Source organism: Ammospiza caudacuta, chromosome 9 (assembly GCF_027887145.1).
Source record: "Ammospiza caudacuta isolate bAmmCau1 chromosome 9, bAmmCau1.pri, whole genome shotgun sequence".
Taxonomy (NCBI): domain Eukaryota; kingdom Metazoa; phylum Chordata; class Aves; order Passeriformes; family Passerellidae; genus Ammospiza; species Ammospiza caudacuta.
The window spans coordinates 12256135-12276644 of record NC_080601.1 but is presented as its reverse complement, the minus strand read 5'-3'; the positions used below and the strand labels follow the sequence as shown (position 1 = coordinate 12276644).

At 42.3% G+C, this 20510-nt stretch overlaps 1 protein-coding gene across 5 annotated transcripts in view; it reads left to right on the top strand.

The window, feature by feature from the left end:
* Window positions 1–20510, top strand: part of WAPL (WAPL cohesin release factor) — a 128802-nt gene that overhangs the window by 61835 nt on the left and 46457 nt on the right. For 3 of the 5 annotated variants that reach the window (XM_058810086.1, XM_058810087.1, XM_058810083.1), the window contains exons 1-3: window positions 1432–1689; window positions 4769–5292; window positions 18436–19479. In XM_058810086.1, the coding sequence (XP_058666069.1) occupies window positions 4791–5292; window positions 18436–19479 (1546 nt within the window). In that variant the 5' untranslated portion in view covers window positions 1432–1689; window positions 4769–4790. Of the gene's footprint in view, window positions 1–1431; window positions 1690–2305; window positions 2381–4768; window positions 5293–18435; window positions 19480–20510 lie in introns of those variants that run through there. The other 2 variants (XM_058810085.1, XM_058810084.1) reach the window with 2 other exon arrangements.

Below are 20510 nucleotides of genomic sequence, written 5' to 3'. Positions count from 1 at the left end.
CCTCAACCATACTCCAAATGGAACTTGTACTTCTCATTGCAAGGCCCTGTTGGTTTTATCTCCACTTTCTCCAGCAGTGCCAGTTGTATACTGGATTTAGAGAGCACATTCACAGCATGTTTGTGCTTCAGAAGCAATGCCTGAAAGCTCCAACACATCAGTAGAGATGAGGCAAGGACCAGATTTACTCAGAGGATCACTAAACAAAACCATAGTTTTGCATCTTCTTATTTTGAGGCAGTGATTTTGCCTTTGGGTAAAGTAAATATTAAATTAAGAAAAAACCTAGAGGTATTGAGACAACTCTAACCTCTTCTGTGCAGTGAAATCAGCCTCTTAATTAGTTCTGCATTTGGGACTTGTCTTGTAAAGCCTTGTAAAGCCTCAAATGATGATTTGAGTGTAAGCATGTGCTGTGAAACCATTTCAGACTCCGAAGTTGTAGAATTTAATTTGACTTTTCTGAGTTCCTCACTCCTCTGAAAAATTACCAAATTACATCTGTGTGATGTTGTTTAGTGTTTTTATCGTCATGTATCCTTAGTTTTGTATCCCACAAGGATTTTATGAAATGCTGCCTACAGAATATGAAATGTTGGATTTGGTGACTGTTTGATGTCCATATGTATTTGCTGCATGACACAATCGTTGTGGAGCGTTTCTGCTCTCTGCACAGTGTGTATCATTAATTAAAGCCTCAAAAGTGTGCATAAATCGAAGGCGTATGGGTGGCTGTAGCAGCTTGTGGAAGCGGGAGCATGTGAGAGCCGCACTTTCAGACCTGCCCCGGTCGGTTCCGGGCGCTGTGTGCCGAGCATGTTTCCTGCCCGGAGCGGATGTGGCGGCCGGGCGCTCACTGTGAGTACAGCCAGGGCAGCAGCGAGCGCAGGGGGCTCCTGTGCCCTGCACGAGGCACCGCAAACTCTACATGGAGTGCCCGCAGGGTCGCTGCAGCGCCTGCTGCCTTGCCCAGCTCCCGGGCAGGGCTCTGACCCTCCGCGGCTCCAGCCGGGCTGGGCTGCCCGGGCCGCTCCCACACTCCTCGACGGGCGCCGGGACCCACCTGGGCCTGAACGCCGTCGGGGTGGGGCCGCTCGGGGCTGCCCGCGGCGGGCCTCGCTGGCCCCGCCTTCAGAGCCTCCGCGCGGGCCCGGGCGGAGGCGGCCGCGGGGAGGCGGCGGCTCCCGCCAGGCCGGGCCACCTCGTTCCGTCCCGGCTCGGGCCGTCCCGCCGCGGGGACCCGCCCGCCGGCTCCGAGGGCCAGACCCGGGCCCTGCGGAGCCCGCGCCGCGCCGCAAACTACAACTCCCGGCGGGCACCGCGCGGCAGGGCGCAGGCGCGGAGGCGGCGCGGGCGGCCGAGCGAGGCGCGCGGCGATTGGCCGCGGCGGCGGGGGGCGGGGCGAGCGCGGTGACGGCAGGAAGGAGCGGGGGCAAATGGCGGAGAGATGGTCCCGGGGCCCGTCCCGAGCGCGGCGATAATCCCGGCGCGGAGGAAGCGGCGCCGGAGGAGGCGGCGCCGGGGGCCCTGACGCCCGCGACACCCCGAGAGGGTCCCGCTGCCGGAGGGGCGGAGGCGTCCCGCAGGCTGAGCGCCTTTCGCAGGCGGCGCTTCGGCGGCCCGAACCCGCGGCCGGAGCCACATCGGCCGGGCCCGCGCCCGGCACTCGCCGCCACCGCTGACGCCGAGGTGGGTGCCGGGTAAGGGGGCGGCGGGGGCCGCGGAGCGGAGACCGCACCCCGCGGGCAGCAGCCCCGCCGCGGCCCCCGGCGCTGTCCCGCCTGCAGGGGCGTGCGGGGCCGCCGCCCCCGGGCCCGCGCGAAGTTGCGGGGCGGGAGTTGGCCCGGGGGCGAAGCGCGGCGGGGAGCGGCTCCGCGGGCCGGGCCGCGGCTGCCCCGGGCACTTGTGTAATGTGGGCCGGTGGTGCGGCGGGGCGGGGGAGGCGGCCGGGCGGGAGGGGAAATGACATCAGGGAGCGCTGGGGTGACCCGGTTCCGCTCGCACACCCCCCACCCCCCCGCCGCAGGGGGAGGGAGGAAAAAAGAAACTGTCACCGTGGGATTTCATCAGCTCCTTCTGCCTCCGTGCATTTAACCTATTTTTCTTTGCTTTGATTATGTAAGAGGAGCGGTGTAGAGAGGAGCGATGAGTAGGGGTGCCTGATGGCCTTCCTGGGGAATTACCGGGCTTTTTGTCTCCAGCTGCTCCGCCGAGTTAGCGCTGGGAAACGAGGCAGAACTGGTTTGGGGTTTTACACCTATTTACGTTGCTTGCCCCGCTCCAAATGGTGCAGCACAATGCAGGCGAGGGAGGCAGGGAGTGCACACAGAAATTGAGCGAGTGTTTTATTTCCCTCTGAGTGAAAAATCAAGAGAAAATTGTAAGTAAAGAGTAAAAATCTTATTCTGTTGATGCTCTCGTGTAAGGAGGCACCTCTTGTTCTTAAATCTAAGATACAAGTTTATAGCATAAAGTATTTATATTTTCTGAATACTCATCTTTTAACCTATGCACATTTTATTGAGTATTAATTTGAGTTTTGATATTTTTATTTAAAACTTCTTATGAGGTGATCCTAATTTTAAAATATACAAATAAGAAAATGCGGCTTACTTTCTGAAAATTAACTCCCCTTGACTACAGGAATCTTCTCTTTGGAACTGCAAGCCACAAGCCATAATTTAAATGTGTCATTATCTTTGCATAGCCTGGGAATGCAGTATCAAAAATACTTGAGTACTTCTTACAGTGCTTATTATAACTAATACTTACTTGAGTCTGGAGGGTTTAGGGGAGAAAAATGTGCTAGTGGTGAGTGAAATGTTTTTTTTCTTTCCTGTAAGTTGTTAGAAACTGAGATGTTAATAAATATTTTACTTTAGCTTCTACAGCTTAAAAACCTGGCTGTTCTAGTCTAAAATATTTTAGTTGCCATTACAAACATTAACTAACATCAGCAAAATAAAACTGGTAATTTAGATTTAGTTTGCCGTTTGCTTTCTAAACTATGTGTAGATAGAAACTAGAAAATTGGAGCTACCTGCAGGGTAGGAAAGCAAGAAGTTTGGCAGTGATGTGTGTGGGGAAAAGAGGAGATGGGGTTAAAGGGTGCTGTTTCCTAGGAGCAGGCAGGAGCCCTCTGAAGAGTGGGCTTTAGCAGCAGAGTTCTGCTCAGCAGATAAGCACCTGCCTTCCCCTTCCCTCAGCTGCACCACAGGGAAAAAGCCTTTCCCAAAGTGGGTGTTCCTATAGCTCTTCTGCATTGCATCACCATCCACCTGGTAAACTTCTGAGGCTCAAATGTGATCATTTTAATTCATTTAATATTTTCTCCATGGATTTTCTCCCCATGAATTGCTTGGTTCCTATGGTAAGTGAAGGTTGGCCTGGTCTAATAGAGGGAGACTATTATGAGTGAGACAGTCTTGCTAGAATGAAGTGATAGAGGGACATTTCTGGAAAGCAGTCTGGCAGTTTTGGTAGATGCAAAACTGACACTTCAGGTTGAGAAACTGTGAGTGTTGAGATGAAAACTAAAATAGGAAAAGCAGCATGTCACATATTCGGGGAGTAATAATAAAAACAGTTGTATTGAACAAATAGATCATGATAAGTCCCATAAAAATTATTTTAACTGACATTTTTCATATACTTTATATGAAGTTAGTTAACATTTCAGAAGTTAGATTTCTTTGATTCTGTACCTTAAATAACTGTCTTTTTTAGCAGACTTTTTGCCTGTATGGAGAGGAGTTTCAGAGAGAAAGATGGACTTGATTAGATTCAAGCTGACTATAAAGATTTGCAATTTCCTATCCATCTTTGGGCCAAAAAGAGAGAAATAGTGGTTCACAAAACAGATATGAGGGTTTGGAGTTTGTGTTGTCATTTGTCCAGTAGTTGAAGTATTTGTTCTTGGGTAAAAATATCCCAGGTGATCTGTCTTTCTTCTTGAGTTAAACAAAGGTAGAGCAACACCACATGCAAGGAACTCTTAAATGTGTTCCTGTTTGATCTGTTACTTTTACCCTTCTGTTCTTCTGAGCAAGCAGTGGAGTGGTTGTGCTTGTAAGAGCCAGTGACAGTAACAGTTTGCAGGGGCTGCTAAAGGTTCCTCCATGTTCTTAGAGGTGGATTGAGCAGTGTCTCTGTTCTGTCCCTCAGTGAATCAGATTTACTTGTGGGGATTGCTGTGCACCAGTCCTGACCACAGCATGTTACCAAGCAAAACACTTGTTAGATGAGTCTGAGTGTGAGAGATGAACATGGGATGGAGTGTCATCATTGTGATTAATTAGTACTTAAAATACATCTACAGCAATGTGAAATATTCTGAAGTTTTTGTACTTAACTGGCAAGAGATTTTTTTTATGCCATGCTGTGCTGTTGGACTCTAGTAGGAAGCTGCGTGTTCAGATGTGAAAATACTCCTGAGTTGTTTTATGAAAGTGCCTTCTATCCTTGAAAATATAAAATTAGAGCAAAGAAATACCATTTTGAGAAGATTTTTCTTAAGGATTAATTGTGCCATTGGTTTATAAATGTGCAAGTAACTGAATTTCAATTTATTTTAGTGGGTGCTTAGTGCAGAACCTTTCCCCTAATGGCAGTCACGTGTGAATGAGTGAGTCTAGAAAGAAGCAGGTGATGGATCTGCTGCTTGTGTGCCCTGTACATGCCTGATGCTTGTAGGCCCAACAAAGGGTAGAAGTAACAATCATTTGTTCTAGAGGTGATGAATTGATGTTTCTTCTTTCTTTCACAACAGAGAATATGAAACAGGAGCCAAAATGACATCCCGATTTGGCAAGACCTACAGCCGGAAAGGGGGAAATGGCAGTTCCAAGTTTGATGAAGTGTTTTCCAACAAACGGACCACCCTCAGTACAAAATGGGGAGAAACCACCTTCATGGCCAAATTAGGACAGAAGAGGCCCAGTGTCAAACCAGATATTTCTGAAGTTCCTAAGAAACCCAGAGTTGAAGATGAGGTAACAGAGGATCCATTTGGATTTGACAGTGATGAAGAATCTCTTCCTGTGTCTTCAAAGAATGTGTCACAGGCTAAAAGCTCCTCTCAGCTGGAACCTGGTGAAGCTGCTCAGTCTGAGGACTTCACTCCTCTACTTGAAGCAAACAGCAGAATTAATCAGCCAGACAGTGGAGAAAATGTTGCCTCCAGCAAGTGCATACCTTTTGACAATACTGTTCCTCTCTTGAAAGAAAAGAACACAAGCAAAAGTGTGGAAGATGGAGAATGCAAGAGCAGCAGTGCTAAACTTGTAACTGCAGGTTTGTTTGCTCAACTGTCCATATACCTCTGTTTTCCTCTGATTTTGGCTGACCCCCCTTTAGACTTTGTGTTTTCAAGGGATTTTTAAGTATTCTGATAAAGCTGTGGGGCAATTCTTAATTGTAAACAATTGTAGAGTATTCTCTATTTAACCAAAAGCACAAAGGAGCATTCTGCACTTTACATACTGCTCTGAGGTCTTGGGTGCTTGGGTGCTTGTGTTGTCTGCAGATGGAGGTGCAGTGCTTTAGCTTCAGGGCAGTATGTGAGTCCACTTAGTCCAGTTATTCCATAAAATGGAATAATAACATTCCACTTCTAAAATTGCTGAGTGCATTTGTGGTTTTTAAACACATATTTTGAGTAGTGATGAGTTAGTGGTAGTAGAATTTAGTGTGGGTACGTGTTCACAGCCATGAAGGTGCAGATACAGCTTAGGCCATGCTCTGTTTTATTATTTGGGTGGAAGAGGAGTTTTCTGAACTTCAGCTGCACTAACATTTTCTGTTTGTAATTAGCACAACTATATCAGTGTGTACATAAAAAACTTCAGACCTGTGAGACTGCATTCTGTCAGACTTCCTTTTAGAGGTGTTTTTGGGCTTGGAGTGTTTGTAAGATGGCTTAATACTTTTCAGAGGGGAGTTTACAGTGCCCATGGAGCTGAACAGCACTGTAATTTTCCTCAAGTCACTCCTGGAAAATATTAGATGTTGTTACATCTCATGAGAGGTTTTTGTATAATGGGCTGATTAAACCACAGCTTCTATAATTGGGTAGAAGATCATATTAGATGAACCTAGATGAAGATGACACCTACTGACTTGCTCTGGGTTATCAAAATCAATTTTAATGAGAAGAACTTATATAACTTTCATTTCTCAAATATAGTTAACCCAGAGATTAGAAATTTCAGTGGACTTGTTCAGTTGTTAATGCAGTAAACGAGAAGATACCGAATAGTAGAAGACAGCCACAGTTCAGTTATGTTTTATATATATGTTAGGGATCTAATTCAAGAAAACCCAGGAAATGCTGATTTGAGCTATGGTTTGAGTTACATTTGTAGGATGTTTAATTGTCTTTTGATCTTGCTCTTTATTTTTGCTTCTAAAGTATTTCTTGCTTTCATATGATTTTCGGCAGCTGTCTTTAACTATGATTCATTCTCAGACTGGAAATAAAAATTAGGGAATTTTCAAGTTGGAATATTGTTTTCATAAAAAATTGAGTAAGTTCATCCCCCAGTATTTCTAAGGGGAAGAAACAGTGAGTTTGCTTGGTTTTAATGAGAGATTGTAGTAGAACAGGTTTTACAGTGAAATGGTTTCCTTGTAGACAGCCTCTGTCAGAACAGTATTTTTCAGGTTGAAAAAGAAAGTGAGAGAGCTATGGGAAGAAAATGTGATAGAGCTCTGAAAATTCATCATGTGTGAAAGGCCAAGAGGAACAGACTTGAGCAGTTTCATTGGTGCTTTCTGATTCCAGTCCTGTGGAAAATAATTAAATACAACATTTAGGACAGAAAAACTCACTTATTTAAATTCTAGAACTCCTTGCTAGACAATACTGTGTATATCATAAATATGCAGCTCTGACCAGGTGGAAGCTGATGAATCTTGGTGGGTAAGTCCTTACAGCTTTTGAGTGTGGTGGTGGTCTGACTGCAGAGGGGGAGGTTACTGAAGGCACAGTTTACTGAAGGAGTTGTGTTCTGCAAGATTTTGTGAAGTATTTGTTACTGATTCTGGCAGTTCAGCCAGAAGTAGTGAAGGACAAGCTGTATGTTGATCTGATGGTTCTGTTCTTTCAGAGTCTCTTACATTTTGTTGACACCCAGTCAAATGAAGATAAAAACACTTTTCATATCTTTCTTCAGAAATGAAATTCAGCTGTGAATCTTTGCAGAGCATCCTCAGAGGGTCTTTGGTTTCCTTACCCTTATTTAAAGACTGCAGTCTTGGTGGTAGTGTTTCTTTTTGTCAGTTAGTGTAAGTAAAACTTGGGTTGTTTAAGCTGCTGTTATACTTGTGTGTAAACTGATCCAAAATAAATAAAAGTTGTCTCTGAGGACGTTGCTCAGCACACTGAGCAATTAGAGATAGTGGTGTATAGTCAGCCAGTGTAAATGTAGGAACTTCAAAGGCTTCTTTGTTCTAGTGACTGTTCAGTACAGTTTAATGGGGAGGCTCTTTCAAAACTACAGGGAGTTAATTTGATTGATTTGGGATAGGGTTCTGGAGGATGAAGGAGCTTGGCAGGAGTGTAATAGTGTATGTTCTTCAACTGCTTACATGTCCTTGCCCTCCCCATAATAATTTTTCCCTTCCTGGTGACTCTTGAACTCCACCAGATTCAACCAGATTTGTCCAAAGGGCTTAGAGATCATTGAGACAACAAGCTTGGCTATTCCTGCTGAGGAAAGGAAGGGGTGGGGGCTGGGAGGGAAAGCAGGCTGGTAGAAGAACATGAATATTCCCAGTGTAAGGAAGACTGCAATGTGAGCTCAGCCTTAACCCACATACAGCACTCTATCTCTGGGTGTGGGAAACTAGGCTGTGTTGGTACTGATGTTGAAGAAAGTGCTTGTTAATTTGTTTTAAAGTGCAGTTGGTTGGCCTTCTCCTCATACTGCATAGACAGTGTATGAGCCATCGTTGTGTCTTAATTTTTAATATAGGTGAAGATAATGCTAGAAGTTAGACTGAGTTGAGAAATGTGACTTAGCATGGCTATGCACAAACTGAGAGGTACAGTTAATTCTGCTCCAGTTGTATCATCCTGCCTCAGTGACTATTTCTCTGGCCATGTCTGTTAATTTTAGCTGATCTTTGGTATTAAAAAGCAGTTGATTGGGGGTTTGTTTTAGTAGTTGTGCAGCCATGTAACACAGTTGAGGATCTGTATCTTTTATTTAAAATGGTAGAACTTGCTGGTCTTTTTTTTTTTTTTTAATAGCCTTCAGCTAGTGCTTGTAACAATCTCATTTTAAAGGCTTTGAGGAGCTCTTAATGTGGAAAGCTTCTCATAATCTTACCCTAATGTTGCTTGATCAAGACTTAATACTGTCTGAAGAGTGTCTGTGAGTAATCCTGTATGTAGCAGGTAATTTGCAGATAGGGGCTTAGATGAATTTGAAACAATGAAAGGCTGTTCAGTATTAATAGTTACTGTTAGGTCATCTTTGTGAAGGTAGGGAGAACTTGGTAGCTGGAAAGTAAGTTGTGTCTTTAGGAAAATATCACACTGGTAAGTCATATAAAGCAAAAATGCAGCTATTTAGAAAATGAAGCTTTTTGAGACAGTCTTACAATAGGGTGAGGTAAAAACCTTCAGAACAGTATTTGGATTTTTGAAAGTCTGGTGGGATTTCTTTTTTTTTTTAACTGTTAAGTTTATTCTGTAAGAAGTAAACCCAAATAGTATTTCATGCAAGCTTTGGTATAAAAATGTGGCCTTGCAGAGCAAAGTTTATAAGTTTGCTCTTTTAGAATGTTTGTTACCTTGTAGGTTGAATTAATGTAGTACAATTTTTCATGAAAATTCATGTCAAAGTTTGATGAATTTTAGGAGTTGCTATGGCATTTCATAGTTATATTAGTGTATCAGTATGTTTCACTTAGGACAGCTAGTTTGCCCACTCTGGCTATTTCAGCTTATGGAAATACTTCTGGCATTGTAGTGTGAGTTTGCATTTTGACTCTGGAAGCTGTGATGATCTGCTGGCTTTTGCTTTTGTGCAGTGCTGAGCTCTGTAACTCAGGCCTTCAGAGAGTCTGGCCAAGGGGTTGGTACTCTCCATCAGAGAAGGCACTTGGGTTAAGAGATGTTTGCCATCACTGCATACTTCATATTCTGGTTTATGGACTGAGAGAATATTCCTTTCCTGCATTAATTCTAAAAGAAAAAAATTAGGTATTTAATCATGCATTAGGGGAGAAGTATTTTAATTGGGCATAGATTGTCTGGTTTGTTTTAGAGCCTGTGAATTTATTTCTTGAAAATGTGTTTTGCTTGCTGTGGAGAAATAGAATGGCTTAAAAATCTTTCCAGACTAGAGAATGGTGTAAGAATTGTGTCCTGTTCTGCTGTGTTGTAGTGTTAAGTATGGATTTTGTGGTTATTGTGTTGGCAGTGACCTTTGAGGAGGCTCTTTATGATTAAAAGAACAAATAATTTTCTTTCCCCTTAACATTTAGAGCAATAATGAAAACAGCAATTCCTCATCTTGTTATTTGCTCCTGTGTACTGGTACTCAAACAGGTTTTGCTCTGGCAGTAGTTTAGCTCTTGGTGCTCTGAGAGAGCATTTGTCTGTTGACTGCTGTCTGATTATTTTGTTTTTCTAGATAGTTCTTAATGCCCTCATTTGTCACTTGGGGCCAGGGCACTTACAGGTAGCAAATCAAAATGGCAAGTGTAGTTCCTAAGAGCGTGTGCTCTGCAGTGCAGGAGCACAGGGATGTGCTCAGTGTGTCTTGGCCCAGGATGCACAATCTGGTTGTGTTGGTGGCTGGAAAAGCACAGAGTGCAGAGAGTAAACTGCAGAAAATGGATGTCCTTGAGGAAGGAGGTGGTTTGAGGCATCGAGTCTGTTCCTGACATACTATCCTGGCAGTACCTTAGTGGCTCTGTGCAAAGCCTCTGCATCCTGCTTGTGTGGGTGGGCAGCCCTATCTTTAGAGTTAAGTTTCACCTTCCCAAGTGCAGCTTTGTTACATAATTGCATTTGACCACCAGAATGTCGGGGTTTTCCTTTCAAATTGTTTTTAAACTTCTGTTTTGTGTTTAACACTGACATGGACATGTTAAATAATAGTTAAGCCAGAGTAACATCTTACTTCCTCTGCAGAGTTTTTGAGAGTAATATTTACTTTGTGAGAAAGAATTTCAGTTTAGTCATTTTCCATCCAAAAATGGAGCAGAGCTGGGGGAACCTGAATGAGGCCTGAGCATTTGGCAGTCTTAGGAGACAGCTGGTAGCAGCCATGATTAAAAAGAACTGCAGCTGTGCTCTGGTTGGGTCAAAGCATTAAGAAACTGATAGCAGAGAGGGGGAAAGGTCTGCCAGAAAATATGTGTGCTCAGAGAATTTCAGTGTTTTGAGGTTTGTTTGAATGTGGATTGCTGGGGTTTATCCACAGGTCCTGTCCTCTTTAGTTGCTTTTTGGTAAGTTTTCCCCTTTTGAACATATCCCCTTTCCCCTTACACACAGTCTTGTTGCTGGATCAGTAGCCTATGTTAAAACAGGTGTGATTGTTCTCCTTTTTTTTCTTTTTTCCCCTCTGCTACTTCTTTGGTGGTGGCCTGTTTGCTTTTTCCTGGGGTGTTTTTCAAAAGTCTGAAATGGTTGAAATTCTGTTTAAATCTCAGGGCTTATACTTGTTTGCTAAAATGGGAACACAGAAAAATACCCCAGGATAGAATCTGATTTCTGCAACATATTTTTCCTAATGACAGGGCAGTTCATACTGTGCATGTCCATGCACAGAGTACATGGAACTGCCTTCCCTTAATCTAGAATTCCCTTTTCCTATACAACAGTAAATATTGCAATCCATACTTTTCAAATCATTCTTTCTTCATGGCCTTGTACAATGAACAGTTTTTAAAAGATCATACTTTTAACTGCTTCTTAGTTTTCATGGTTAAAAAGTGGAAATGACTTTGCATTTAAAACAGTTGGTCAGTGCTTGTGGAATAAAAACATCCCTGTTAAGGTGCATACCTCTCAAGTGGGCCAGAGCATGCAGACAAGCAGAAACCAGTAGGTAAAGAAGCTATTTCAGACTCAAACTGCTGCAGTCTTATTAATTGGATGGAAAATGTTCTTCAATTTCCAACTTAGATCATCTTTTCATTTAAGAAACTACTGCTGTATTTATTAAATTTTTTCAGTATATTCATGAGTACTGTCTCAATTCAGACTGACTTAGCCTAAGTATATATTTGTTTTGACAATTGTTAATGTGGCTGTGTTAGAGTATGCTTTAATTTTTTCCCATAGCAGCTCACTCTAGAAAAATTGATGAAAACAGGTATTTCTGGCATGTTTGAGCCCCTCATGTTGACCATGTCACTTAGTAGTTTTTTATTTCTGGCCTTTTCTTGCTACTCTGAGCAACAGATGCCCTTCTGAGCTTGGGGTGAGGAGGAATTGTGTCTCTTGCTTTGGACTTTCCATGAGAGGTGAGCACATGTCAGGCTCTGACAACTCTTGTGCTCCCAAGTGTGTCTTCTGCCCATTGTGTTTTTCCCCCTGAAGGTTTGCTGGGGAGGCAGCTGTGCTGAGCTCACTGTGCCTGGTTTGGCCAGGTTTGCATGTACAGGTTGGTTTGAAGGTGGTTTTAAGAGATGCACTGGTGTCAGGTGCAGTGAAAGATGAGGGAGAGCAGAATACCTGGAGATTGCTAGCCAAAGAACTAGAAGAAGAGGGGATAAGACACTTGTTACTTCAAAAGCCATCTTGTCATAGCAGTAAAAATATTGCCTGAGCTAAAAGCAAGGGATTAATTAGTTCAGTGAATATTTTCTGCACAAGAGGGAAGGTGGCCATGTCAGCCTGCACCCCTGTGAAAGGCTTCCACTTCCATTTAAAAATACAAGGGCATTTTAGAAAGTTGTACACTGGCTGCCAAGTGTACCAGTCTGACACAACTTCTCAGAATGCCTCCTGGTAGCACATCTTCCCAATGGAAAAAAGTATATGAGGAACTACTGCATGGCTGAAACAGGGGTGCAGGGTTGGAAGCAATAATCTCATGGATAAGGGTTCAGCCTTTCCCAGGCTGGAGCCAAGGCAGTGGGATGTTGTGCCAGCAGCATGTTCTGAAACCATGAAAACCTTGTTAGGCTCAGGGAATGAGAATAATGGTCTGTTGGACATGCTGAACAGTGTGTTACCAGACTGACAGATGCATCCAGGTGATTTGAGAGATGTCTGAGGTGTCTTCTGTCTCATGTTTAAAAGAATAGCTAACTGAAGTGAAGTCATAGTGCCATTAGTTAAGACTGTGTAAGAAACTAATTAATTTTTTATATAAATTGTCTTAGAATTTTGATATTCAGGGTGCTGGAAAAGGAAACAAGATAAGCAAATGATTCTTAAGAGTAAATTAATTCTCACCACTTAAAGGTTTTCTGTGACTTTTTTCCTGCAAAATAAGGTGCCACTTAAAACATGTGCAAAGAGTCAAGCAGTGTCTGTCTCATCTGCATACAGACTTGTTGGGAATTCAATTACTTAAGAATTTGTAATCATAGCTGTGGATGTGGTTCTATAATTTTAGCTGTTTTAGAGATTGTCAACCATGAAACTGATCTTGGGAGTCACATCTTCCTGTCTTCTATTCATACCTACTAACAGTCATTGCTTTTCAAGATCTCATAGGCGTTAATGGATACTTAATTCAAATAAATTGTGGCCATTTCGTAAATTCTGTATTTTGTTTTAATGGGCTTTTTTTTTCTGAGTTTTCCAGTTCTTCAGTCATAGACAGAAAATGGATCAAGGGAGTTTAGTCTGCAACCTCTTCTCGTTACCAATCAAAACATTTCATTTCCAATGCATAATGAAATTTGTTCTCTAATTTGGAAAGAAGCATGACTTCTCTGCAGTTCCTGATTTTCTGACCAAACCAGAGATGACACTCTGTGTGTCTCAGTTGGGCTCGCCCTGGATATGAGGGGTTTGATATAAGCACCTTTCCTTTAGCTGGTCAGCTGCAAGTTGCAGACTGAAGTGATGTAGCTGTATGCTTGAGAACGTTGGTAATGGTGTAATGGAGCCATAATAAATGTTTCCAAGTGCTCAGGGACATCAGGCAGAGCAGGAGCTCATAATGAGCTTAAGAAGCTGTTTCCTCCATCCTGTGTCAGGATCTGTTCCTGAGCTGTAGCCTGTTAATTTTATGTGCCCTCAGTCGCTGGAGGGCTCAAACAATTCTTGATGTTTCATTTTCTTGCCACCATGTCTTCGTTTCTATTGGAAGAGAAATCAAGAATGTAATATTGGCATTGTGCCACAAGATTTCATTGCTTTAATATTTGCAGTGAATTGTGGCTAATACTAAAAAGAAAGAAACATAGTGTGTTTGTTGATTTGTTTGTTGTGAATAGCAATCATGTTTCTCTCATTAAAGTGAAGGCTTGTACAGCCACTTACCCAGCTCTGAAGGGGAATAAGGTTTCATGCTGCAAAGGCTGTAGAAGGCCATATGCCTTTTGTTTGTAGCATGGAGGATACTTTGCTTGGCTTTAATTGAGAGAAAACTAACCCAAAGTTCAAGTTAGTAGCGCTAGCATGTAACACTGGCAACTTGTCCATGGGTACATAGGAAAAAGTAAGCATTTAATTTGCATATGTGATTACCAAGAGTAATGCATATGTTATTACCAAGAGTAATATTGATTATCCTTTTCTGTTCTTCAGTTTTGTCCTAACATTTGTGCTGTTCAGCTGGTTTTGATCAAACTTGCTGTGGTGAAGAGAGCTCTCAAAGACACAGTGCTGTTTCAGGTGCCATCTGTGCTCTTGCCTCCCTGCTGCCTGCATGGTGGCAAGGCAGAGGAGGCTTTAGCTGGGTCCCTAATCCCTGGGAAGGCAGCAGCACATGGAGCTGGCACACGGAGCTGGCACATGTCACCGTGCGTGAGCCACGGCAGCGCTGTCCCCTGCCCAGCCACGGGCTGCTGCTGGGGAGGCTGCAGGGGGTGATGGCTGAGTTGTGGGGCAGCTTTGTCCTGGGAGCCCTGCTTCTGTTCAGGGTAGAAATTTACAGCAGGAGGCCCTGTTCTCACAGCCCAAGATCCTGCTCTGTGCTCTGAGTAACATGAAAATAGCAAATAAAGTTCTGCAGCTCTACCACTGAATGGTTAACTAAAACATGTAACGTTCGACTGTAGGCAATTACTGTTAGACTGTTCATGGTCATTTGGTTTTTACAGAGCTGGAAATGATGTTTGCAGACTTGGAGCCCCAGTCACTAAGCTTTGTAAGTTAAATAGAAATGAAAGAAAAGTGAAACAGGGACTAGGCTGGAGGATGGATGCTATGGTTGCTTCGTTTTCTTGTCCAGAAGAGTGTTTGATTTCTTAAAGGATTACTTTATTTTGTTTTGGATTCCATTTTGGTATATGCTATACTTGAAGGATCAGGGTATGAATTGTTAACTCATAGCTTCACTATTTGATGGAGAGAGTTTTTAATCTTTTCTCTGAACTTCAGTGTTTCCTCTGTCAAACTTTTACTGTTATATGTACTTAAAGAACAAATGAAGTTGAAGTGTGAGACATTTTCATGTCAGAATTGTCAAATGTTGAGCTGAAGGATGTAGGTTTCTTATCTCTAAAAAAATTAATTTATCTTAAAAAAAAAAAAGTGGAGTTTTTTAATTCTAGAGTTGCATTCTTAATTTTGTCCATGATCTTAAAAATGAAAAAGGAGGAGGTAGTAGCACCGGCTACCTATGGCAGTCATGAGGCATTTATTGTTGAATGTATAGAGTAACACTTGTTCCATCTAGCGAGTGCTTATAGGAAGTGATTTTTAAAAATAGGATTGGAAGAGAAAGTTATCTTTATATCCATCTAGTCTGTCTTAGGTTTTCCATGTAGGTATAGATGTATATTTCTTACATGTTTTCAGGTTTGTAACTGAAAAAGAAGTGGGCTTTTGACAACTCTGTAGCATTCCTGCTGTTTGAGTGTTTGCATTTATCTATATATATTATGGAAGAGTGTAAACTTTATTGCCTTATGTAAATTTACTATCTTGCATTGTCTGAAATTGAATTTTTTTCTCTAGTGGTTACTTGGAACAACCTTACTAAGGGTACTTGGACAATAATCATTATCACTTAAATATAGTTTTACAGATTTAGTAATATGCATCTGTGTGTGTGTGAAAACATGTCATTTTATGGGAAAGAGTGGAAGTTTTACTTTGGCTTTTTTTAAAATTTATCAGCAATGCTGAAGACATCTGTCTTGTTAAGTGACATAAAGTAGAGCATGAAATAAAGCAACTTTTAGTGATATAAACAGAAAATAAATCATGATTACCACAGAACGTTGATATGGTTCCTAGGTGTCCAGTGGGGAGGGGGTTATGCTGTTGCTGATTTTAAATTCCTTGGGAGAGTTATTCTGGTATTTGAGCCCCAAAAGAGCTTAATTGGAGTTAAAAATAGGAGGAGAAATCCCATGTCTCTCTTGGACAACAGAATATTTAATAAATAACAATTAGTTCCTTTTCTTACATTTTTTTTCCTACAGTCATGCTAGCTTCTGGTGTAGTAGTTGCTGCCAACAAATACTGTAATTTTAAAAGCCAGGATTATTGGCATTACGGTTCCTGTACACCTTTGGGCAATTAGGAAGTGATTAGCAGTACTTTGTGGTATTGAAGGGTCGGGCTGACAGCTATTGACCCACTGATGAGATGAGAACAGTGGCTTGACAAAGGCTCTTCAGAGGAAGTATTCCTCTCAATGGCACTGTTTAGTTTTCCAGTAATGCATTGTGATGATCCAGTTTTAAAGGCAGACTTTCTACCCGGTGTACACTAAAGACTTCAGTGGTTCCTTTTTCCATTAGCCTTGCTTATTATTGGAGATGGAAAAACCTCCCTGGTGCAGTTACTAAGACTTTTGAAGTACTGTGTGTTTTTATAAGTTTGGTGCCCCAGAATCAAGGAGGAGGTTAAGTGCCACTTTTTTGCTGTTCAGGAGTACCTTGGTGTGCTGTATGAAATCAGGAGCTGAAAGGTAAAATTGAGATGCAATGCTTTGTTGTCACTTACAGAATCTTCTCAGACAACTCAAGGTTCAGAGCTGCTGATGCACATGTGCCACAAAGGCTGCACAAGTCCTGCTGTGACCATAAAGAGCTCTTAGTGCTCTTTGCCTTGTTGCATTTCTTGGGAGTGTAGTAAACCAAGCATCAATAAAGCCATTTGACTGTGCTACAGTGGATTTGTTATTTATTAGTCAGCCGAGCTGACTGGAGAAATTGATTTTGATCACATATACATGAGGAGAATCAAGAAGTTTCCTTAGATATGGAACAGCAGTGGTGAGGCTGCAAAACAGTGCATTTTAGCAAGGAAGTCTGAAAATGTTTTAAATTGAATTTGCTGTTTTTCATGCCTCAAGTGTTGTGGTAGTCTTCAGCTTCACAATAATATTAAACATATGGGAGAAAGGAACATACTGTACACTGTCAAACCACCTCCTTGATTACAGAAAGATTCATTTTGGTTGTGCCTCTTGGATTATGGGAAGCATAAGATTGAAATGGGAATAACAATATTGCTTGTATAACACGTTGATACCGAAAAATAATAACCAAGATTCCATCATGGAGATAGTGGGGTTAGGGTTCCTTGTTCTGTGAGGAATTTAGCTTTGAGTTTTGCATTTCATATATTCTGTGAAAAGCTTTTTTTTATTTCTAGCTGAGTATGTATAACTTTGTGACAGACCTCAGCAGGACTCCAGAAAACTTAGATGCAGTTTGTCAGATATTACTTGTTCTGCTTCCCTGAGGAATTTTAGCAGGAATTAAACCAATTTCCTGCAAGACTGGATTTGGTAGCCATTTCTTCTACTAGAATTTTCAGTATAAGAATTTTCAATTCTTCTATAAAACATATGTGCAAGGAAGGCATTTAGATGATGCCATTTGAATTTGAAAGTGAGCCAAAGTCCCTGGAACAGTGCTGATGCTTGTTTCCCTCATCAGGAGGTTGAAATCTTCTGGTCAGTGCTGTGAAGCTTCTGTGCCACTTGCGTAAATGGAAGGTAATGAAATTTAATGAGGTCAGGATGAGTGCTGAAGAGATGCTTTGACCTTCATTTTACTGATGAGTTTAGGAAGCCTTTGCTGCCTAAAAAACTTGAACTTTTGGGGTTGCATTCTGCCAGTGGAACCCCTTTTATCACTGCAGTGTTCTGCACGTGTCTTCTAAGCACATTCTCTTCTAGCCTTTCTGTTGTCACTGGGCCCTGTCCCAGTTGCTTCTGTGTGTTATTCAGTTTATCCCATCATGTGCTACTCCTCTCTTTGTCAGACTCCTTATCTCGCTTCTCCTGGCCCAGGCAGCCATTTCAGGGCCAGTAGTAACAGCAAGCACCTGGCTTCCTCTGCTTGCTGATACTGTCTCAGAAATTTCCAGGAAATTCTTATTTCATGGAACTACCCCTCTTATATTGCTGGGTGTGTGTCTGTGTGATGTCAGCAGAGGATGGAAGATGCAATCATCATGAAACTCTGCTACCAAATGCACCATGCTTTTGTTGGTATTCAGGGAAAACAAAGGGAATGGTTTCCCCACCAGTTTAGAGGACAGCAGGTGGAAGACTTTAATACTTGCATTGCTTCCCAGCATTGCTGTTGTGTGGGTGCTGGTTGGCTGGAAACAAACCTTACAAAAACTCATTTCTTACAGTGGAGCTTGTTCTCCTGGACAGTGTAGGATGTGAGTGTGGCTATGGGTTGGAGAAGTGTGAGAATAACTTTTGGCAGCAGCTCTTCTTCAGAGATGCAGAAATTTATTGCATAAACCTGAATTTCAGAAGCAAAAAAATTAAAATTTTTGATGAGAACTGCATTTTAATATTTCTTTTGTGAGTCCAAATATTTTCATTTAGAGAGCAAAATGAAATGACAGTTGAAGTTGTTTGCTGTTTTATTCAGGGTACAAGAAGGAAATTATTTCCTTACATAACAGACAATTTGTAGTTGTTCTTTATCTCTAGTTATTCACTGTAAGTCACTTGTGTGTCAAACTTCAGTAATTGTCTTTTCTGAAAATGTTACCACAAAGTTTCTCCTTTTTTGTGTAATTTGCCTTGGTAAATAAGTGGTTGTATTTAGGGCTTACCACTGTCTTTTACATGATGCACATATTTTCAGAGTGACATTTCAAGGGTTTTTTTTTGGTAGATATTACAAGAAGACTTTATTATAGCAAAACCTTTAAACTGAAGGGCTTAAAAAGTATAAACTAGGTGGATAAAGACCTTTTTTGTTGAATGTTCACTGAATGTGTTTTGTTATATTGTAACTTTCCAAAGTTGCCCACATGGGTGACTCTTTTTTTTAATATTCCATTTTAGTAATAAATATATCTTTTCTTATAGATAAAATCCAGAACTTGAAAGATAATGGGAACAGTCATTTCATCTATGACAATGCTGGAGACAGTAATAAAACCAATGCTGAGACCACAGACACTTCTGGATGCAACACTGAAGCCAAGGACCTGCCTGATTCTTGGGACTCCCACGTGGGAAAACCAGCAAATTCTGCATCAGAAACATCTCAGACCAAGGGGCCACTAAGAACTCACTTGTATGAATGGGAGGATGAAACTGAAGACACCAGAACTGGAGAGTATATATTAGCTTTTGACAATGAACATCTCTCAGAGGTGAAGAGCAAGGATGAGGAGTGTGATAAAGAAGATAGTGAAAATCCAAAGGAAGCCATTAGCGAAGAACTTGTGCAAACTATTCCTAGGCCAAGCAACTGTAGGACATATTGTCGATCCAACAAAGCAAAACTGCAGGGGGCAACAAATTTTGACAAGCTAATGGATGGCACTAGTCAGTCTTTATCCAAAGCAAACAGCGAGTCAAATAACGACGGGCTGAACGCAGGAAAGAAAGTTCCTTTGAGTAGTGGGACCAGTTTTAGAGGGACGGTCGGACGGACTAGAGACTACACCGTTCTGCACCCTTCGTGCCTGTCAGTGTGCAATGTCACCATCCAGGACACCATGGAGCGCATGGACGAGTTCACCTCCGCAGCCCCCACTGACCTGGGCGAGGCCGGGCGCTTGAGGAAAAAGGCAGACATGGCCACCGCAAAAACCACGACCAGGTTCCGACCGAGCAATACCAAATCCAAGAAGGATGTCAAATTAGAGTTTTTTGGGTTTGATGATCAAGACGAGGGAGGGGGAGATGAAGGCGCCTCTAGAAGTTCTGGGAGTTCCAATTACAAAATCAAGTACTTTGGGTTTGATGACTTAAGTGAGAGCGAGGACGAAGATGAAGAGTGGCAGGTAGCAGAAAGGAAGGCCAACAAAAAGCGAAGTAGAACTGTACCATCTGCTTCACTACAGTCAACCTCTGATGGCAATGAAAACTGTTCCCAGGATAGCCAGCTCAGCACTAATGCAGGTCAGTAGGACTCTTTTGGAATACATGGGTGACGTTTAATTTTAATTGACTTCATTGTTGTGTTCTTTTGCAGTGTATGTAGGAATTTGTCCAACCATACTGATTTGGAAACCTAACAGTTAACTCACTTGAAATCTAACCACCAAACTTACTTCTCCTGTGGTCCTGTGTGGTGTTTCATATCTCTCTTGAAGTATGCTTTATACCCCTTGATCTCTTGCCAGAGGTAGAGGGCTTTTTTCTTTTCCAGCAGAAGATTCTGTACCTTTTTGGTGTGTTGAGCATAAGCATCTATGCCTGGAAGGCAGGTATCCTCCCACAGAGCCTCCAGATCAGCCCACAATTGCAGAGCTCAGTGCACACATTTAAGTAGCTCTTAAGAAATGGGAAATATCTTTTTCAGGTTTTGAATGTGTCTGTGGGCAGTTTGGACCTTTCTCAGGCTCCATCTTATCTGAGGATGCATGACTCAAGGGAGAGGCTGTGGGGACCCACAGAGTGCCAGTTAGATAACTGGCTTTGGAAGAGCCTCTGCATATTTGTTTCTGCTCTTGTTTTCAGTTTTTAGGTATCTCCTTCTGTGCAGGCTGGGGAATGGGGGGTGTGTGTACTCACACACACATATATGAGTGAAACTGTGGACGTGGCAGCTGCTGAGCAAGTTCTGGTGGTTCAAATCCTTTGCAAAATGAGCCTTGCTTGGTGGTAGCTTGGGTCTGTGTGCTGATGAAGAACAAAAGGAATACCTTTGGTGGAAGGTTGCTTTTAGCTCTTCTGTTTTGAAAAAGTCTAATGCCAGAGAATCACTTGTGTTGGAATAGATATTTCAAAACACTGCCACTGTTCCACGGAACATTCTGGTCCTCCATTTTGGAGCATGAAGCATGGGAAGTTTTATCAGCTCACTGAAGTTGTTACATTGTAAGACTTTGGCCAGATGTATTTCATTGTGATAGGAAGAGAGGGTTTCAATCTAGCTTTGCAAATGTTGGAGAAGCTGGGGGTTTTTTCCTACAAATAGCTTCTGCTAA